Source organism: Panthera onca, chromosome X (assembly GCF_046562875.1).
Source record: "Panthera onca isolate mPanOnc1 chromosome X, mPanOnc1 haplotype 2, whole genome shotgun sequence".
In the NCBI taxonomy this organism is placed as follows: Eukaryota; Metazoa; Chordata; class Mammalia; order Carnivora; family Felidae; genus Panthera; species Panthera onca.
Genome location: NC_138357.1, coordinates 95,856,238 through 95,869,408, shown reverse-complemented (window position 1 = coordinate 95,869,408; position 13,171 = coordinate 95,856,238). Strand labels below are relative to the sequence as shown.

General features: G+C 42.4%; 2 protein-coding genes across 3 annotated transcripts in view; one reads left to right on the top strand and one right to left on the bottom strand.

Annotated features, from left to right (window-relative positions):
- LOC145713811 (uncharacterized) overlaps window positions 1-3,822 on the bottom strand; it is a 67,858-nt gene extending 64,036 nt beyond the window's left edge. Inside the window, exon 1 of the mRNA XM_081792624.1 lies at window positions 3,506-3,822. Within this exon, the coding sequence (XP_081648750.1) occupies window positions 3,506-3,670 (165 nt within the window). The 5' untranslated portion in view covers window positions 3,671-3,822. The remainder of the gene's footprint in view (window positions 1-3,505) is intronic.
- The window catches only part of TSPAN7 (tetraspanin 7), a 125,358-nt gene continuing 115,995 nt past the window's right edge, over window positions 3,809-13,171 (top strand). The window contains exon 1 of one of the 2 annotated variants that reach the window (XM_081793282.1): window positions 3,809-3,948. In XM_081793282.1, the coding sequence (XP_081649408.1) occupies window positions 3,868-3,948 (81 nt within the window). In that variant the 5' untranslated portion in view covers window positions 3,809-3,867. The remainder of the gene's footprint in view (window positions 3,949-13,171) is intronic. The other variant, XM_081793283.1, reaches the window with a different exon arrangement.

Sequence of the window (13,171 nt, the reverse complement as noted above, 5' to 3'; positions counted from 1 at the left end):
CGTATGCCGTCTTTGCCCCTGCTATTGAGCCTTGCTGACTCTGTCAGCTCTCCAAATGCAGCATTCCTTCAGGCCTCAGAGCCTTCAGGCTTGCTGTGGTTATTTGTGTGATAAAATATACATAACATAAAGTTCTCTATTTTAACCATTTCAAAGTGTACAATTCAGTGGCCTTGAGTACATTCACGATGGGGTGTCTAGCTCCAGAACTTTTTCATCACCTCAAGAGGAAACCCTGGAACTGCTAAGCAGTCATTTCCCATGGCCCCTGCCCCCAGCCCAGGCAACCACTAATCTGCTTTCTATCTCTATGCACTGGCGTGTTCTGGATCGTGCATACAAATGTAGTAACACAGCAAGCGGGCTGTGTGTGCCGCTTCTTTCACTCGGTAGCTTTTTAAGGTTTATCTACATTATAGCGTGTGTCGTTACCTCATTCTCTTTAATGGCTGAATAATATTCCCTGGTATGGATCGACCACATTTTGTTGATCTGTTCGTCAGCTGGTAGACGTTTCGGCTGTTTCCACCTTTCAGCTGTTGTGACTAGTGCTGCTGTGAACAGTCATGTATGAGCTTCTGTTTGAACACCCGTTTTCATTTCTTTTGGGTCCATACCTGGCAGTGAAATTGCTGGGTGATAGGGTGGGCGTGGTTGTTTTGAGCAACTGGAGATCAGTGAGTCTTAAGATGTTACTAGTTTCCTGTGATTGCGCTAACAAAGTACCACAAAATGGGCAGCTTACACGACACAAATTTATTGTCTCACAGTTTTGGGGGCCAGAAGTCTCAAATCAGAGTGTCAGCAGGGCCATGGTCCCTCTGAGGCTGGGTAAAACTGTTTCTTGCCTCTTCTACTCCTTGGCGTTCCCTGGCTTGCAGCTGTATCATGCCAACTGGTCGTATGCCCTTCCCACGTGTGTCTCTGTGTCTTCACACGGACTCCTCCTCGTGTCTCTTCTTCTTTTAAGGACACCAGTCATACTGGAATAAAGGCTGACCCTCCTCCAGTATGACCTCATCCTAGCTTAAATAATTGCACCTGCAACAACCCTAGTTCCAAGTAGGGTCCCATTCTGAGGTAGTTAAGGTAGAACTTCAACATACCTTTTGGGGGACACAGTTCAATCCATGACAAACTGACAGAAATTACTGTGCATCTGACTCTCCTAGGGATCTTGTTAACATGGGCTTCGCGTGGGGCCTAAGGTTCGGCATTTTCAACAAGCTCTCCCAGCAGATGCCAGTGCCACTAGTTCAAGGGCAGGGTGACCAACTTTTTCTGGTTTGACAAAGACTTTCCTGGCTTTAACAATGAAAACCCAGAGTGCAAGGAAACCCCTCAGTCCTGGGAAAACTGGGATAGTTTGTCCCCCTATTGTATCACCCAGACCATAATTTGAGTAGCAAGGATTTAGCTATCAGCTATGTTAATTTACCCAAGAATTACATTATTGAATATCATTATTGAATATTTACTTTTAATTCAATGTATTATTGAATATTTACTTTTAATTTGTTTTTGCTGGAACAGCCCACATTTTCAAGAATCTGGACCTAAAAGGTATCCCTAGAACGCTCAAAACGGAAATCGTTGACCTGATGGACGCCGTCTGGGAATATCACGCGTTAACTCATGAAATTATCTATGATGCTCAGCAGTGTCCCTGTTAGGTTGAAAACTGAGATTTCTGACTCCGTTACAGAGTAATTAGGCATGGGCAAGACCTTTTGAGGCTAAGGGTGGCCACGGGGTTTGAAGTGTTCACTATCCTTTTCCTGCTGCTGCCTGGGGACTGTAAACACGTAGGAGAAAGCTTTCTGAAGTTGGCTAAAGGTCATTGCAATAAGGACAGTATCCCTCAACTCTTGATTCCTATCAGGACCACCTGAGACCTCACCCCACAGCAAATGATTCAGGCCACCTGGGATTGGGCACAGGCAGTCAGTGTTTTGCTTTGCTTTTTTAAAAATAAGCTCTCCAGTTGATGCAAATGAGTAATCAGCGTTGAGAATAATTGTGCGGGAACTGCCTTTATAACACAAACCTTGCCAATCTGCTCCTAATCTTTTTTTTCACCTGAACCCATATTCCTCTCCACTCCCCTCTATGCCAACATATCCTTTTGTTATGGTTGATCATTTCCTTAAGCAGGTTCTCCTCTTCCTCCTGTTTGAGTCCTGTTTATACAATGACCTCACTGACCTCAGACCATGTTCAACTTACTGGAGGTAATAATTATTCCTGCAACAACTGACCTTGGCCGGCTTTCCTCAAGCCTACTGACTGCTTTTTTACTCTTTCACAAAAGGTGTCCTTAACATTATCCACGGTAGAGTTAGCCTGAGCTAGTGTTGCTATTTTGACCGCAGAATCTCTCAGGAATCAAGCTAAATCTCCCACAGAATCTGTACTGTGTGTTCCTCTACAAACCAGCCACAGGAAATCAGGGTGGAGTGTACATTATTTTTTTATTGGGGTATAATTCACATGTCATAAAAGCCGCCCTTCTGAGGGTACAATTCAGTGGGTTTTAGTATGTTCACAAAATTGTGCAACCATCACCACTAATTCCATAATATTTCCGTCCCTCCAAAAAGAAACCCCCAACTCATTAACAGTCACTCTTTATTCCTGCAGCCCCTCCCCCTGCAACCTCTATTTCTGTCTCTCTGGATCTATTGTGGACCTTGCCTCTAAATGGATTATTCAACACTGGTCTTTTGTGTCTAGCTTATTTCACTTAGCAGATTTTCAAGGTTCATACATGCAGCATAGATAAGCAGTACTTCATTCCTTTTTGTGGCTAAATAATTTTCCATTGTATGGATTTACTACAGTATGCTTATCCATGCATAACTGATGAACATTCAAGTTGTTTCTGCTTTGGGGTTACAATAAATAGTGCTATGATCATATGTTTTCATACCTTTTGGGTACATATCTAGGGGTAGAATTGCTTGATCACACAGTATCTCTTATGCTTAGCTTTTTGAGGAAGTTCCAAATTGTTTTTGAACATTATTTTTTTGACCTTGATACAGCTCTCTTTCCTGGGTGTGAGGTGGTTTGTTGGACTTGTTAGGGTGGGAAAAATGGTTCTCAGGCATTTTAAACATTTTTTTCTGTTATCTGCTAAACATTTTATGTGCAGGAAGAATGGTACCTTCGTACAGAAACATGCCATTCAGCATCATTTCAAAATGTGACCTCTAAAAAATGGCGCTCCTGCGGTGGCCAGTCTTTGGGGTGTCTGAGCTCCCAGGTTCCTGACCATCCCTCCAGCTGTATCTCCGGCCACCTGTCACAGTCTGTTCCTGGCACAGACAAGGCTTGCTTGTTCCAAGAACACGACTACTGGGCCACTTCCATCTGAGAAGGCCTGGTGGGGTGTCTAAATGCAGAAACGTGCCCGCTTTTCGGGGATACCCATAAAGCTCGCGGCGCCAGGTGCACACAGCCCTGCAAATGTAAAAGCCTTACGGTGCATAAAGCAGAAACTTACGTGCCTCGGTGGCCTGGAAGAGATTGTGTTGACCTCCGACCCCGCCCCCAGGCTCTTCCATTCCCTCCCCGCGGCCCTGCCCGGCTCTTCGCCTCGGGGGGGGGGGGGGGGGGGGGGGGGTCTGAGCCTGCGCGGGCTTGCCCGCGCGGGCGGCCTTCTCAGCATGCGCAGTCACTGCCAGCCCAACTCCTTAAACTGGAGCCCCGCGGAATGCGCGCTCACGCACGCGCACGGCCTCATCTGCGCGTGCACGGAGCCTCTCGCGGCACGCGCCCCCGCCCCGCCCCGCCCCGCCTCCTCCCCCCTCCCGCGCGCCCGCCCGCCGCCCGCCGCCGCCGCCGCCGCCGCCGGAGCTCTGTAGTATGGCATCGAGGAGAATGGAGACCAAACCTGTGATAACCTGTCTCAAAACCCTCCTCATCATCTACTCCTTCGTCTTCTGGGTGAGTGGCCACGCCAGGCGGGTGGCCGGGCCTCCGGCCGTCCATCCTTATAGTGATGCTCGGAGAAAGGAAGAGGGGTGAAAAAACCCAAACCAAAAATCTAATCTCGGTCCCCTGCTTAAGGAAATAGGTTCAGGGGGCTGGGTTGGGGCTGCAGGATGTCGGGGTGCAAGCTTGGGGCTGCTGGGACCCTGGACCCCGCCCGGCGCGGGCTGCAAGGGGCTGCGTGGTGGCGGTGACTGCAGGTTGTCGATCTTTCCAAATTTGTTTTAATGCGCGGATTTATTTTTTAAGCTCGCGGGATAGAGTCAGCCTCTAGGGAAAGTTGCGGCTTTATTCCTCTATTTTCCTCTCTGGACACCCCTCCCCGGCCTCCCTTACGATCCTGTTCGCGGTGTCTCTGGGAGCTAACCTGGCTGGGAGAGGGCGCGGGAGTACTGGGTTTGATCCCAGATTCCCGGTTATTCCCAGCCCCGCGGGGCTGCGGGAGGGAGGCGCCAGGAGTCCTGTGCCTGCCTGGCTGGGCAAGGGCGACCAGGGCCCCCCAAACGCACTGATGGGGAGAGGGCGCTGCAGTCGCACGGAGACGCACTGACCTGAGAGGGTCTTACATAAACTAGGGGCATCTTTAAGCTTTCTCAGAGACCCAGGAGGTGGGTCTTATGACCCTTTTCCCACTCCCCTCCACCCCTCCACTCTTCATCTGGTCTTTCGGTCATTGCGCGTACCCAAGCCGCAGAGTCCTGGGGGAGGACCCCTGCCACTTGGTGACAGCAGTAGCGCCCCAACTCTACTCCCCACCTAACCGGTGCTGCTCCCAGTCCTTGAAGCTCAATGCAGAAGGGTGACGTCAGCCCCTCAGCTGAGGCCTCGGGGGGCTGCGTGGTGCACCTCGCGGAGGGATGCGCCCTTCTGCGCGCGGGGGTAGGTGGAGGAGGAGGGGGGGCTCAAGGCTTGTGCCTTACCTCATCCTGTTTGGCAATTCGTGGGATCAGTGCAGGGCTGACACTGCAGTGATTCACTTGGAGGGGTGGGTGGTACCTAAAGACCGTTCCCTGTTGTTTCTCTTTCCATGTAGAAACCCCCTCCCTCCCCAAGTTCTGCATTTCCACACCAAGCCACAGCCACTCTGCAGGAGAATGAATGTCTGTTACCTCCTTCCGCCCACCCCAATAATAATTTGGGTCATTTCACCTTCCCAGGCAGTCATTTTGAAACCTGGGGCTCTGTAGAAAAAGCTAATCCCGCCTTTGGTCGTTTTTTCTCCGTGTCACCCCCCACCCCAATTAGCCCTAATTCTGGTTTGAAACTGGGCACAGTACCGTATGAGACTCGGGTTGACGGTGAGGCAAGCTGTTTGTAATGACCAAGGCAGGAGCTGAGATTTATTAAGGATGAAAAAAAAATCTTTCATGTGCCCCCTCCCCCCCCCCCCCCCCCCCCCCGCTGGCATTTCCTTGTCACTGGCATTGGTGATGCTTCAGATCCAAGAAACTGTGGACTCTAGGGACCGGACATTCCAAGAGATCTGCAGTAAGATAGGATAGATTAACTGGTATATCACACAAGGCAGACACAGAAACGGACTTTATTTGGACTGAAAACGACACAGGTTGAAAATTTAGCCGAAACTTTCCAGTAGCCATTCCTGGGAACTGGTTTAGCCTTTTATTTATTTCCTAAATCTCTGTGTTTGGCACTTTAGTATTTACTTGACTTCCTATTTGTTACTGGAGTAAATCATATGGGTGATTATTTTGAGCTTCCTGAAAAATAAGATTTACAGTATATAGGGAGTGTTCTTCGGCATCACTGCAGGCTGGTACAGAAGGGAGTCTTCTAGACTGAGGCTTTTCATATCTCTTTAACTCTTCTTGCTTACCTCCCGCTCCCACCCCATGCATATAATTACTTAATGCTCCCTAATAAATCGTAAACAAGCACTGTATTTTATGTCCTCTGACGTTCGTGATACCTGCGTTTTAAGTTTTTTATAATCTCAAATAAAATGTTTACCTGGAGCATTTTCAGTAGTTTAAATAGCATTCAGTAATCATTTCACAACCAAAAGAATGAGATGTCTCCAGATTCAAGAGTATTTTAAATAAGACATTGTCGTTAATAAAGTGTTGTTCAAATGTCATGTTTCCATTGTACTTTAAATGCTGGTTGTTGTTTTTTTATAAAACACCTTATTGAAATGTAATTCATATACTATATAATTTACTTTTTTAAGAATGTACAATCCAGTGGTTTTTAGTATATTCACAGATAAGTGCAACCATCAGCCCGGTCAGTTTTAGAACATTTTCATCATTTTTAAAGAAACTCCATACGTTTAGCTATTCTCCTCCTCCCCCTCCCCTCCCCAAGTAATCACTAATCTAATTTCTGCCTCTAGATTTCCCTATTCTGGACATTTTATATAAATGAAATCATATAGTATGTGGTCTTTGGTAATTGGTTTCTTTCATTTAACGTAACGTTTTCAAGATTCATCCATGTTCCTTCTTTTTATTGCCAAATAATACTGCATCGTATGACTATATCACATTTTGTTCATCTGTTTGTCCATTAATGGGCATTGGGGTTGTTTCTACCTTTTGGATATTGTGAATAATGATGCTATAAATGTTCACATACAAATGTTTGTGTGAACATATATTTTCAATTCTCTTTCCTGGGAATTGCTGGGTCATGTAGTAACTGTATGTTTAATTGTTTGAAGAACTGCCAGACTGTTTTCCAAAGTGACTGCACCATTTTATATCCCACCCCCCACCCCCAGCAGTGTTGGGGGGTTCTGGTTTCTCCACGCCCTTGCCAACATTTGTTATTATCTGACTTTGTGATTCTAGCCATTTTAGTAGGTATCTCATTGTGGTTTTGAGTTGAATTTAACTGATGAGTAATGATGTTGAGCATCTTTTTATGTGCTTCTTGGTCATTTGTATATCTTCCTTGAAATGTCTATTCATATCCTTTGCCCATTTTTTATTTGGGTTATTCATTTATTATTGAGTTGCAAGTGTCCTTTACTTTTTGATTCAAGTCTCTTATCAGATATACCGTATGCACATATTTTCTCCTATTCTGTGGACTTCCTTTTCACTTCCTTGATGGTGTCCTTTGAAGTACAAAAGTTTTTATTTTGACAAAGTCTAGCTTGCCTATTTTTCTTTTGTTGCTTGTGTTTTGGGTGTGCTATCTAGGAATGCTTTGCCAAATTCAAGATCATGAAGAAAATGCTGTTGATTAGAGTGATTTATCAATTCAGTAAATACAGTTGGCAAATTTATATCTAGAACTATGTCTGGCACATTGTAGGTACTCAAATATCTGTCAAAACTTCTGGGGTTAGGTTAGGTAATTAACTAAAAAGATGACCTTAGTTCTTTTAAGTGGAAGATGGAGGGAAGATTAGTCAGAATTGTTTCCTTTGTGTTCTTTGTGAATTGCTTTCGTGGGACAACCTCTCTTCTCTTCCGTTTAGATTTAGGACCAGAAGACATTCGAACTTAAAATGATGGTAGACCAGTAACATCAAGGGGTGGATGCACCTGAGTGTATACTAAAGCAGAAATCTAATGTTATGGAAGAGAGATCTTTGTTTTATCTTGTCTCCTCTTCTGTCTACAATCATTCTCCCTTTCTGAGGTATTCCTCTAGAGCAATGGTTCTCAACAGGTGACATTTTTGTTCACCCATCTCCTGACATTTGGCAGTATCTGGAGACCTTTTGGGTTGCAGCTGGGGTTGGAGTGCTATTGGCATCTAGTGGATAGAGGCCACAAGGGCTGCCGAACATCCTATAAAACACAAGACAGACCTCACAACAAAGAATTACCTGGTTCAACGTTAACAGTGCCTGCAACCTCTATACTATTGGACTTTATACAGTAGTAAGTCCTACGAAGAAAAATAGAGTCTTATGCAAAATTATATTTAGTAGTGTTTGGAACCGCCAAACCAGAGCATGCTCAACACAATCCCAGGTTAGAGGAAAAACAGTCTCTATAGTGCACTGTAATTCTTTTTTGAAGATAAAAGGTAGGTAGTTCTTTATATAATAGTGTCTAAAAGCATAAGACGATTTGTCTTCCAGTAAATGACATCACTTGAATGCTAGGTAAATGGATCATTTATTTTTCCTGGTTTATATGTCTCATTTTCAGATTTATAGAAGAGGAGGAAAAAACACACCTAGGAGTAAGTTATCCTGTGCTTCAAAGACTAGTAAACAGTGCCTAGCACATAATAGGTTTACTCAGGAAGTACTGAATGAATGAATGAATGAATGAATGAAATTTTATTGACTACTCTTAGGCTCATTGATTTATTTCAATTTACCTTAATTTGTATATTAAAGTAATTGGGAGGCTTTTCAAAACAGTCTCCTTTCCAGTCTACCTGTGGTGATTTAAATGTGTTCCTGACATTAATACATACAAACATGGGACAGAGGACTTTCTAAAGAATAGCTTATCCTAATGATAGTTCAGTTATTATATTTTTATGGTCAGCTAGTTTCCCAGACATTTTAGTTATCTAAAATTTTCGTTGGAACTTAATGTCTTAAGCTTGAATACAAAAGGTATCTATTTTGTCCTAATACAAAGCAAAATGTCTCTTCTTCATGACAAATATAATTATTTTCAACAAGTGGGGCAGTTTTTTAAACATGCCACTTATTAGGTAAATTCTGTTTTGACTTATAATTTTTAATGTATTTTAGACACTCATGTGAGTTCTAAATCCACGGCATCTAAATCCACTAAATAATGTGTGAAGAAAAATATCCTTCACTTCATTCCAGTGTATATTAGATTTGATTTCTTCGTTAAATATCCAAGGACCTAATTAGCTTATCAGTAATGCTATCAAACTGTCTTATGGCAAAATATGAGTGCTTCTTTTTTTTTTTCACTTGATAAGCATCACCAATCTTTTTTGGGGGGAGGATTTGAACTTTTTTAATTTTATTTTCGAGAGAGAGAGTGTACAAGCAGGGGAGGGGGCGGGGGGGAGAGAGAGAGAGAGAGAGAGAGAGAGAGAGAATGAATGAATCTCAAGCAGGCTCCATGCCCAGTGCAGAGCCAGGCATGAGGCTTGATCCCACGACCCTGGGATCATGACCTGAGCCAAAATTAAGAGTTGGATGCTCAACGGACTGAGCCACCCAGGTGGCCCCTTTTTTTTGAGAGGAATTAAAAGAAACGGTCAAAATATTTTTCTTTTTTATTTTATCATCTAGAAAGTTTAGGTCCTTGGGTTAAATAGAGGAGAAAAATATCTTAATGAGAATTCCCTAACATTTTACTAAGTGTTTGAGTTTTGGCACATACTGAAGTTCATACTTACTATTTTGCATGTGTGTGTAATTCAATAAATAGTCATTAAAGGGCTTTTATACGCCAGGTATTTCAATAGAATGTTTACCAACTTTTGCCAGCTGCTGCTTTTAGCGTTTTACCTTCATTTTTAGGTAATGCACTTATTTTACTACTTCTCAACTAGTAGGTGTTATATATTGTCTTCCCACTATGGAAGATGAAGATTAGCTCTCCTACCCCTTTCTCCCACACTCACATCCTTTCTCTATTGGGATAGACCCCAGTGTATTATTTATCATTATCATATATCATTCTGGTTAGAGCAGTAGCCAGTTGTTACATTAATGTGACTAGGTAAGCCTATTCATAGATGAGCCATTTAGTGTGTATATTATGATTATGTGCACAGCTTTTTGTTTCCTCTGTTAAAAATTGCCTTGTTTTATATCCTTTGCTTGTCCCTCTTCCATGTTTGCTCCTAATTTAGCCCCAGACTCTCCCCCAAGAGTTGTGTATCTTCGCTCAGTATGTTCAAATACTTCATGACTCCTATCAGCTCCTATCAGAGACCTTTCTCCTAGAGCATTCTGACCTTCAATCTGGACTAGTGTTCTCTGGCCCTTTGAAACAGCCAACATCATTATAATCTCCCTTTACCATCATCCTGGAAAATCCAGTCTCGTTTTATGTTGGATCCTCAGTTTCCTATATGTCCTGTTTTTCTTGGTTTGTTCTTTCATTTTGTTGGAGCAAATCATCTAGTAACTTTCTGGAGAAGGATGCATGGGAGGTTAATATTTGAAGTCTTGCAGGTGTGAAAATCTTATTTTTCTCTTGCACTTAATTTGATAGTTTGGCTGAGTATAGAATTCTAGTTTATAAATCATTTACACTCAGAATGTTACTGTCTCCTCTCCTCCTCCCAGTCTTCTTACTCTTTTTACTGTTGAAAAATCAAATGTTAGTCAAATTCTTCTTAAATTCTGCTTTTTCTTCTCTGAAAGCTTTTTAAATTCTTATTCTTGGTGCTCTGAAATTTCATCAGAATATTTCTTGTTATATATTTATTTTCATTTCTTTCCTGTGCATTCTTTCAATCTGGCAACCGAGGTCCTTCAGTTTGGGGAAATTTTCTTGAATTATCTTTTTGGTTACTTTCATTTTCTCTATTCTGTCTCTCTCTTTGAATGTACCTTTTAGACAGATTCTCTAATTTCTTTCCTCTTTTCTACCTCTTCATCATTTTTTAAGATTTTATTTTTAAATTATCTCTACACGCAACATGGAGTTCCAAGTCATGACCCCAAGATCAAGAGTCACATGCTCCACTGACTGAGCCAGCCAGGCACCCCTACCTCTTCACCTTTTTGCTCTACCTTCTGGGACATGTCACCTACTTGATCTTGCCTGCTATTGAATTTTTCATTTGATTTATATATTGATTTCTAGGAGCTCCTTTTTGATATCTGAATATTACTTTTCCTATCATCTTACTCTTATTTCGAAAATGTAGTATCTTTTTAAAATCCTTTTGGCAATACCGATGATTTTTTTTTTAAGTTTGTTTCTTCTGCATGGTTTCCTTCAAACTTCTCTGCTTTCTGGCATATTACAGACTTACCTCAAATTTCTGGCAATCTTTTGCTCTTTGTTCTGTGTGTGTTTAAGAGTAGAACACTAAAAAGCTGATTGGAAGCCCCTACTATATTAAGTGGGAGTTTGTTGATTTTTAAGTTGGGTGATTTGGCTGGACAATTGAGTTTGGAACCAAGGTCAGTATCTTTAGGTCTTTTCCCTTGGCCCGATCAAATTTCCTACAGAAGCATCTTCCAATCATCTCTTTGCATGGAGAAGATTAGGAGGATGGGAATCCAACATGGCGGAGAAGTAGGGGGAGCCAAAGTTCCCTTGTCCCTCAAACACAGGAATGTTGAGGCCAGAGGACTTGGAATTCCAAGAGACCAGGCTGCAGAGCGACAGAGACGTCTCCAGGGGCCCACGGGGACAACCTGGCAGGCCATAGGGTTACTTCAATGAACAAATCAAAGCACACCTGGTGGAGGGTCCAAACCATCACTGCGAGTAGGGTGATAAAGTAACCAGAGTTATAACAACAGAAAGCATGTAACACACTCCAAAAAACACCTGCTAAGGGGCTGGGCCCTGGACAGTGTATGACCTCTCTTTAACATAGTAGTGCTCACAGGTGCAGGACACATAACAAGCCTTTAAAGCACATAAGAGACAGAAAACTAGCCCAAATGACAAAATGGAAGAATTCCCCTCAGAAGAAATTCCAGGAAGGAATGACAGCTGAAGAATTGCTCAAAACAGATATAAACAATATATCTGATCAAGAATTTAGAGTAATAGTCGTAAGATTAATCACTGGGCTTGAAAAAAGCATAGTAGACAGCAGAGAATCTATTGCTGCAGAGATCAAGGAACTAAAAAATAGTCATGATGAATTGAATGCTATAAATGAGGTGGATGAAGAAGGTTAGAAATTTGGGTGTCTTCGCATGCAGTATATAAAACTTTGTTAAGCCCCTATTTTAAGTATACAATATATGTCCACTGTGCTTTTGTTCCACAGTTCAGAGACCCTCTGTTTCACCTTCCCTGGAAAATGAATCTGAGCCTATGCTGGAATGGGAAAAGGCCAGAGACAGAAGTTGGCAAGGATCTAATTACTCCACAGAACGCCTTTTTTTTTTTTTTTTAACCAGATCCTCCTCATTTTAGCCCCGTTTCATCCCCAGTTCCAGGTGCGCTTGCGTGCAAATATTTTGTTCTTGGCTTTTCTCATAGCTGCCATGAGATTTGGCTTTTTCTCAGCTTTCAAAATGTCATTGTGGTTGTCTCCTCTTCCATTCTCTTCGTTATTGTGGGTTTTAAAAATCCTTTCAGTGTCATTTCGGTGGAGTTTTGGGAGATCGCCAAGGTAAATGGATGTGTTCAATCCATCATCTTTAACTGGAAGTCCTTTATATTTGTATCTCTTCATTGCATGGTACTAATTAAATACGTAGTTGATTGTGAGTGATCGACCAGAGCATCTAAAATGGCGATAGTTGGGCTGTGCTAGTAGATACTGGTATCTACTTTTCAATTTTTACAAAGCTTTTGGATGTCAAGGGGAGTGTTCTGGGGACTCGAGTTGGATTAAATGGAAATGAAGCTCTGAAGGTTGCTGCTGCTTTTTCTGCTCCTTTCTTCCTGCCAGGTGAAGGCCTTTGTGTCTCCTGACCTAATTCAGACCTTGCTGAATTAATTGAACGTGGAAGCACCAGAGTTCGAAATATGATGTTAAACGGGTTATTGCTCTGCTGTCTTTCTGTTATGACATGATAACCCTTCACGTTTATTATAGGATTTGTACGTTGTAATCTGAAGAGTCTCTTCTTAATCAACTTCACTCCCCATATGCAGTATGCAGTTAGGATATGTGCACTACCTTTTATAGCATTTGGGGAACGTTAGTCTTTTCCACTTAGTAGTTGCTTAGAAACTAGCTGAAATTTTGTCCAATTAGAATGAAATACTTTCCTCAATTTTAATTATAGCTAGAGTTCTTGATGTGACCTTACCATGAGCTATATTACTTATGATTCATGGACTTGTTCAGCGTTATATACTGTTTTAAGTAAGCACCTCAGAGGGTGCTGAAAGTTGAAAGTCATCTCTGACTGCGTTTCTTTGTTTAAATGTATTAAGCCCTTGACATGGGTGACTAATGCACTGCTAAACCAATTTGAAACACACTTTAAAAATATATTCTTACATCTTTTTCTCCTCTGTTCCCATAACAGCAGCTTCTGATTTGGGTTATCTCCTCATGGCAAGCAGATCGTTGGATTGCTCTTCTTAAATTTATTTTTTTTTGGCTG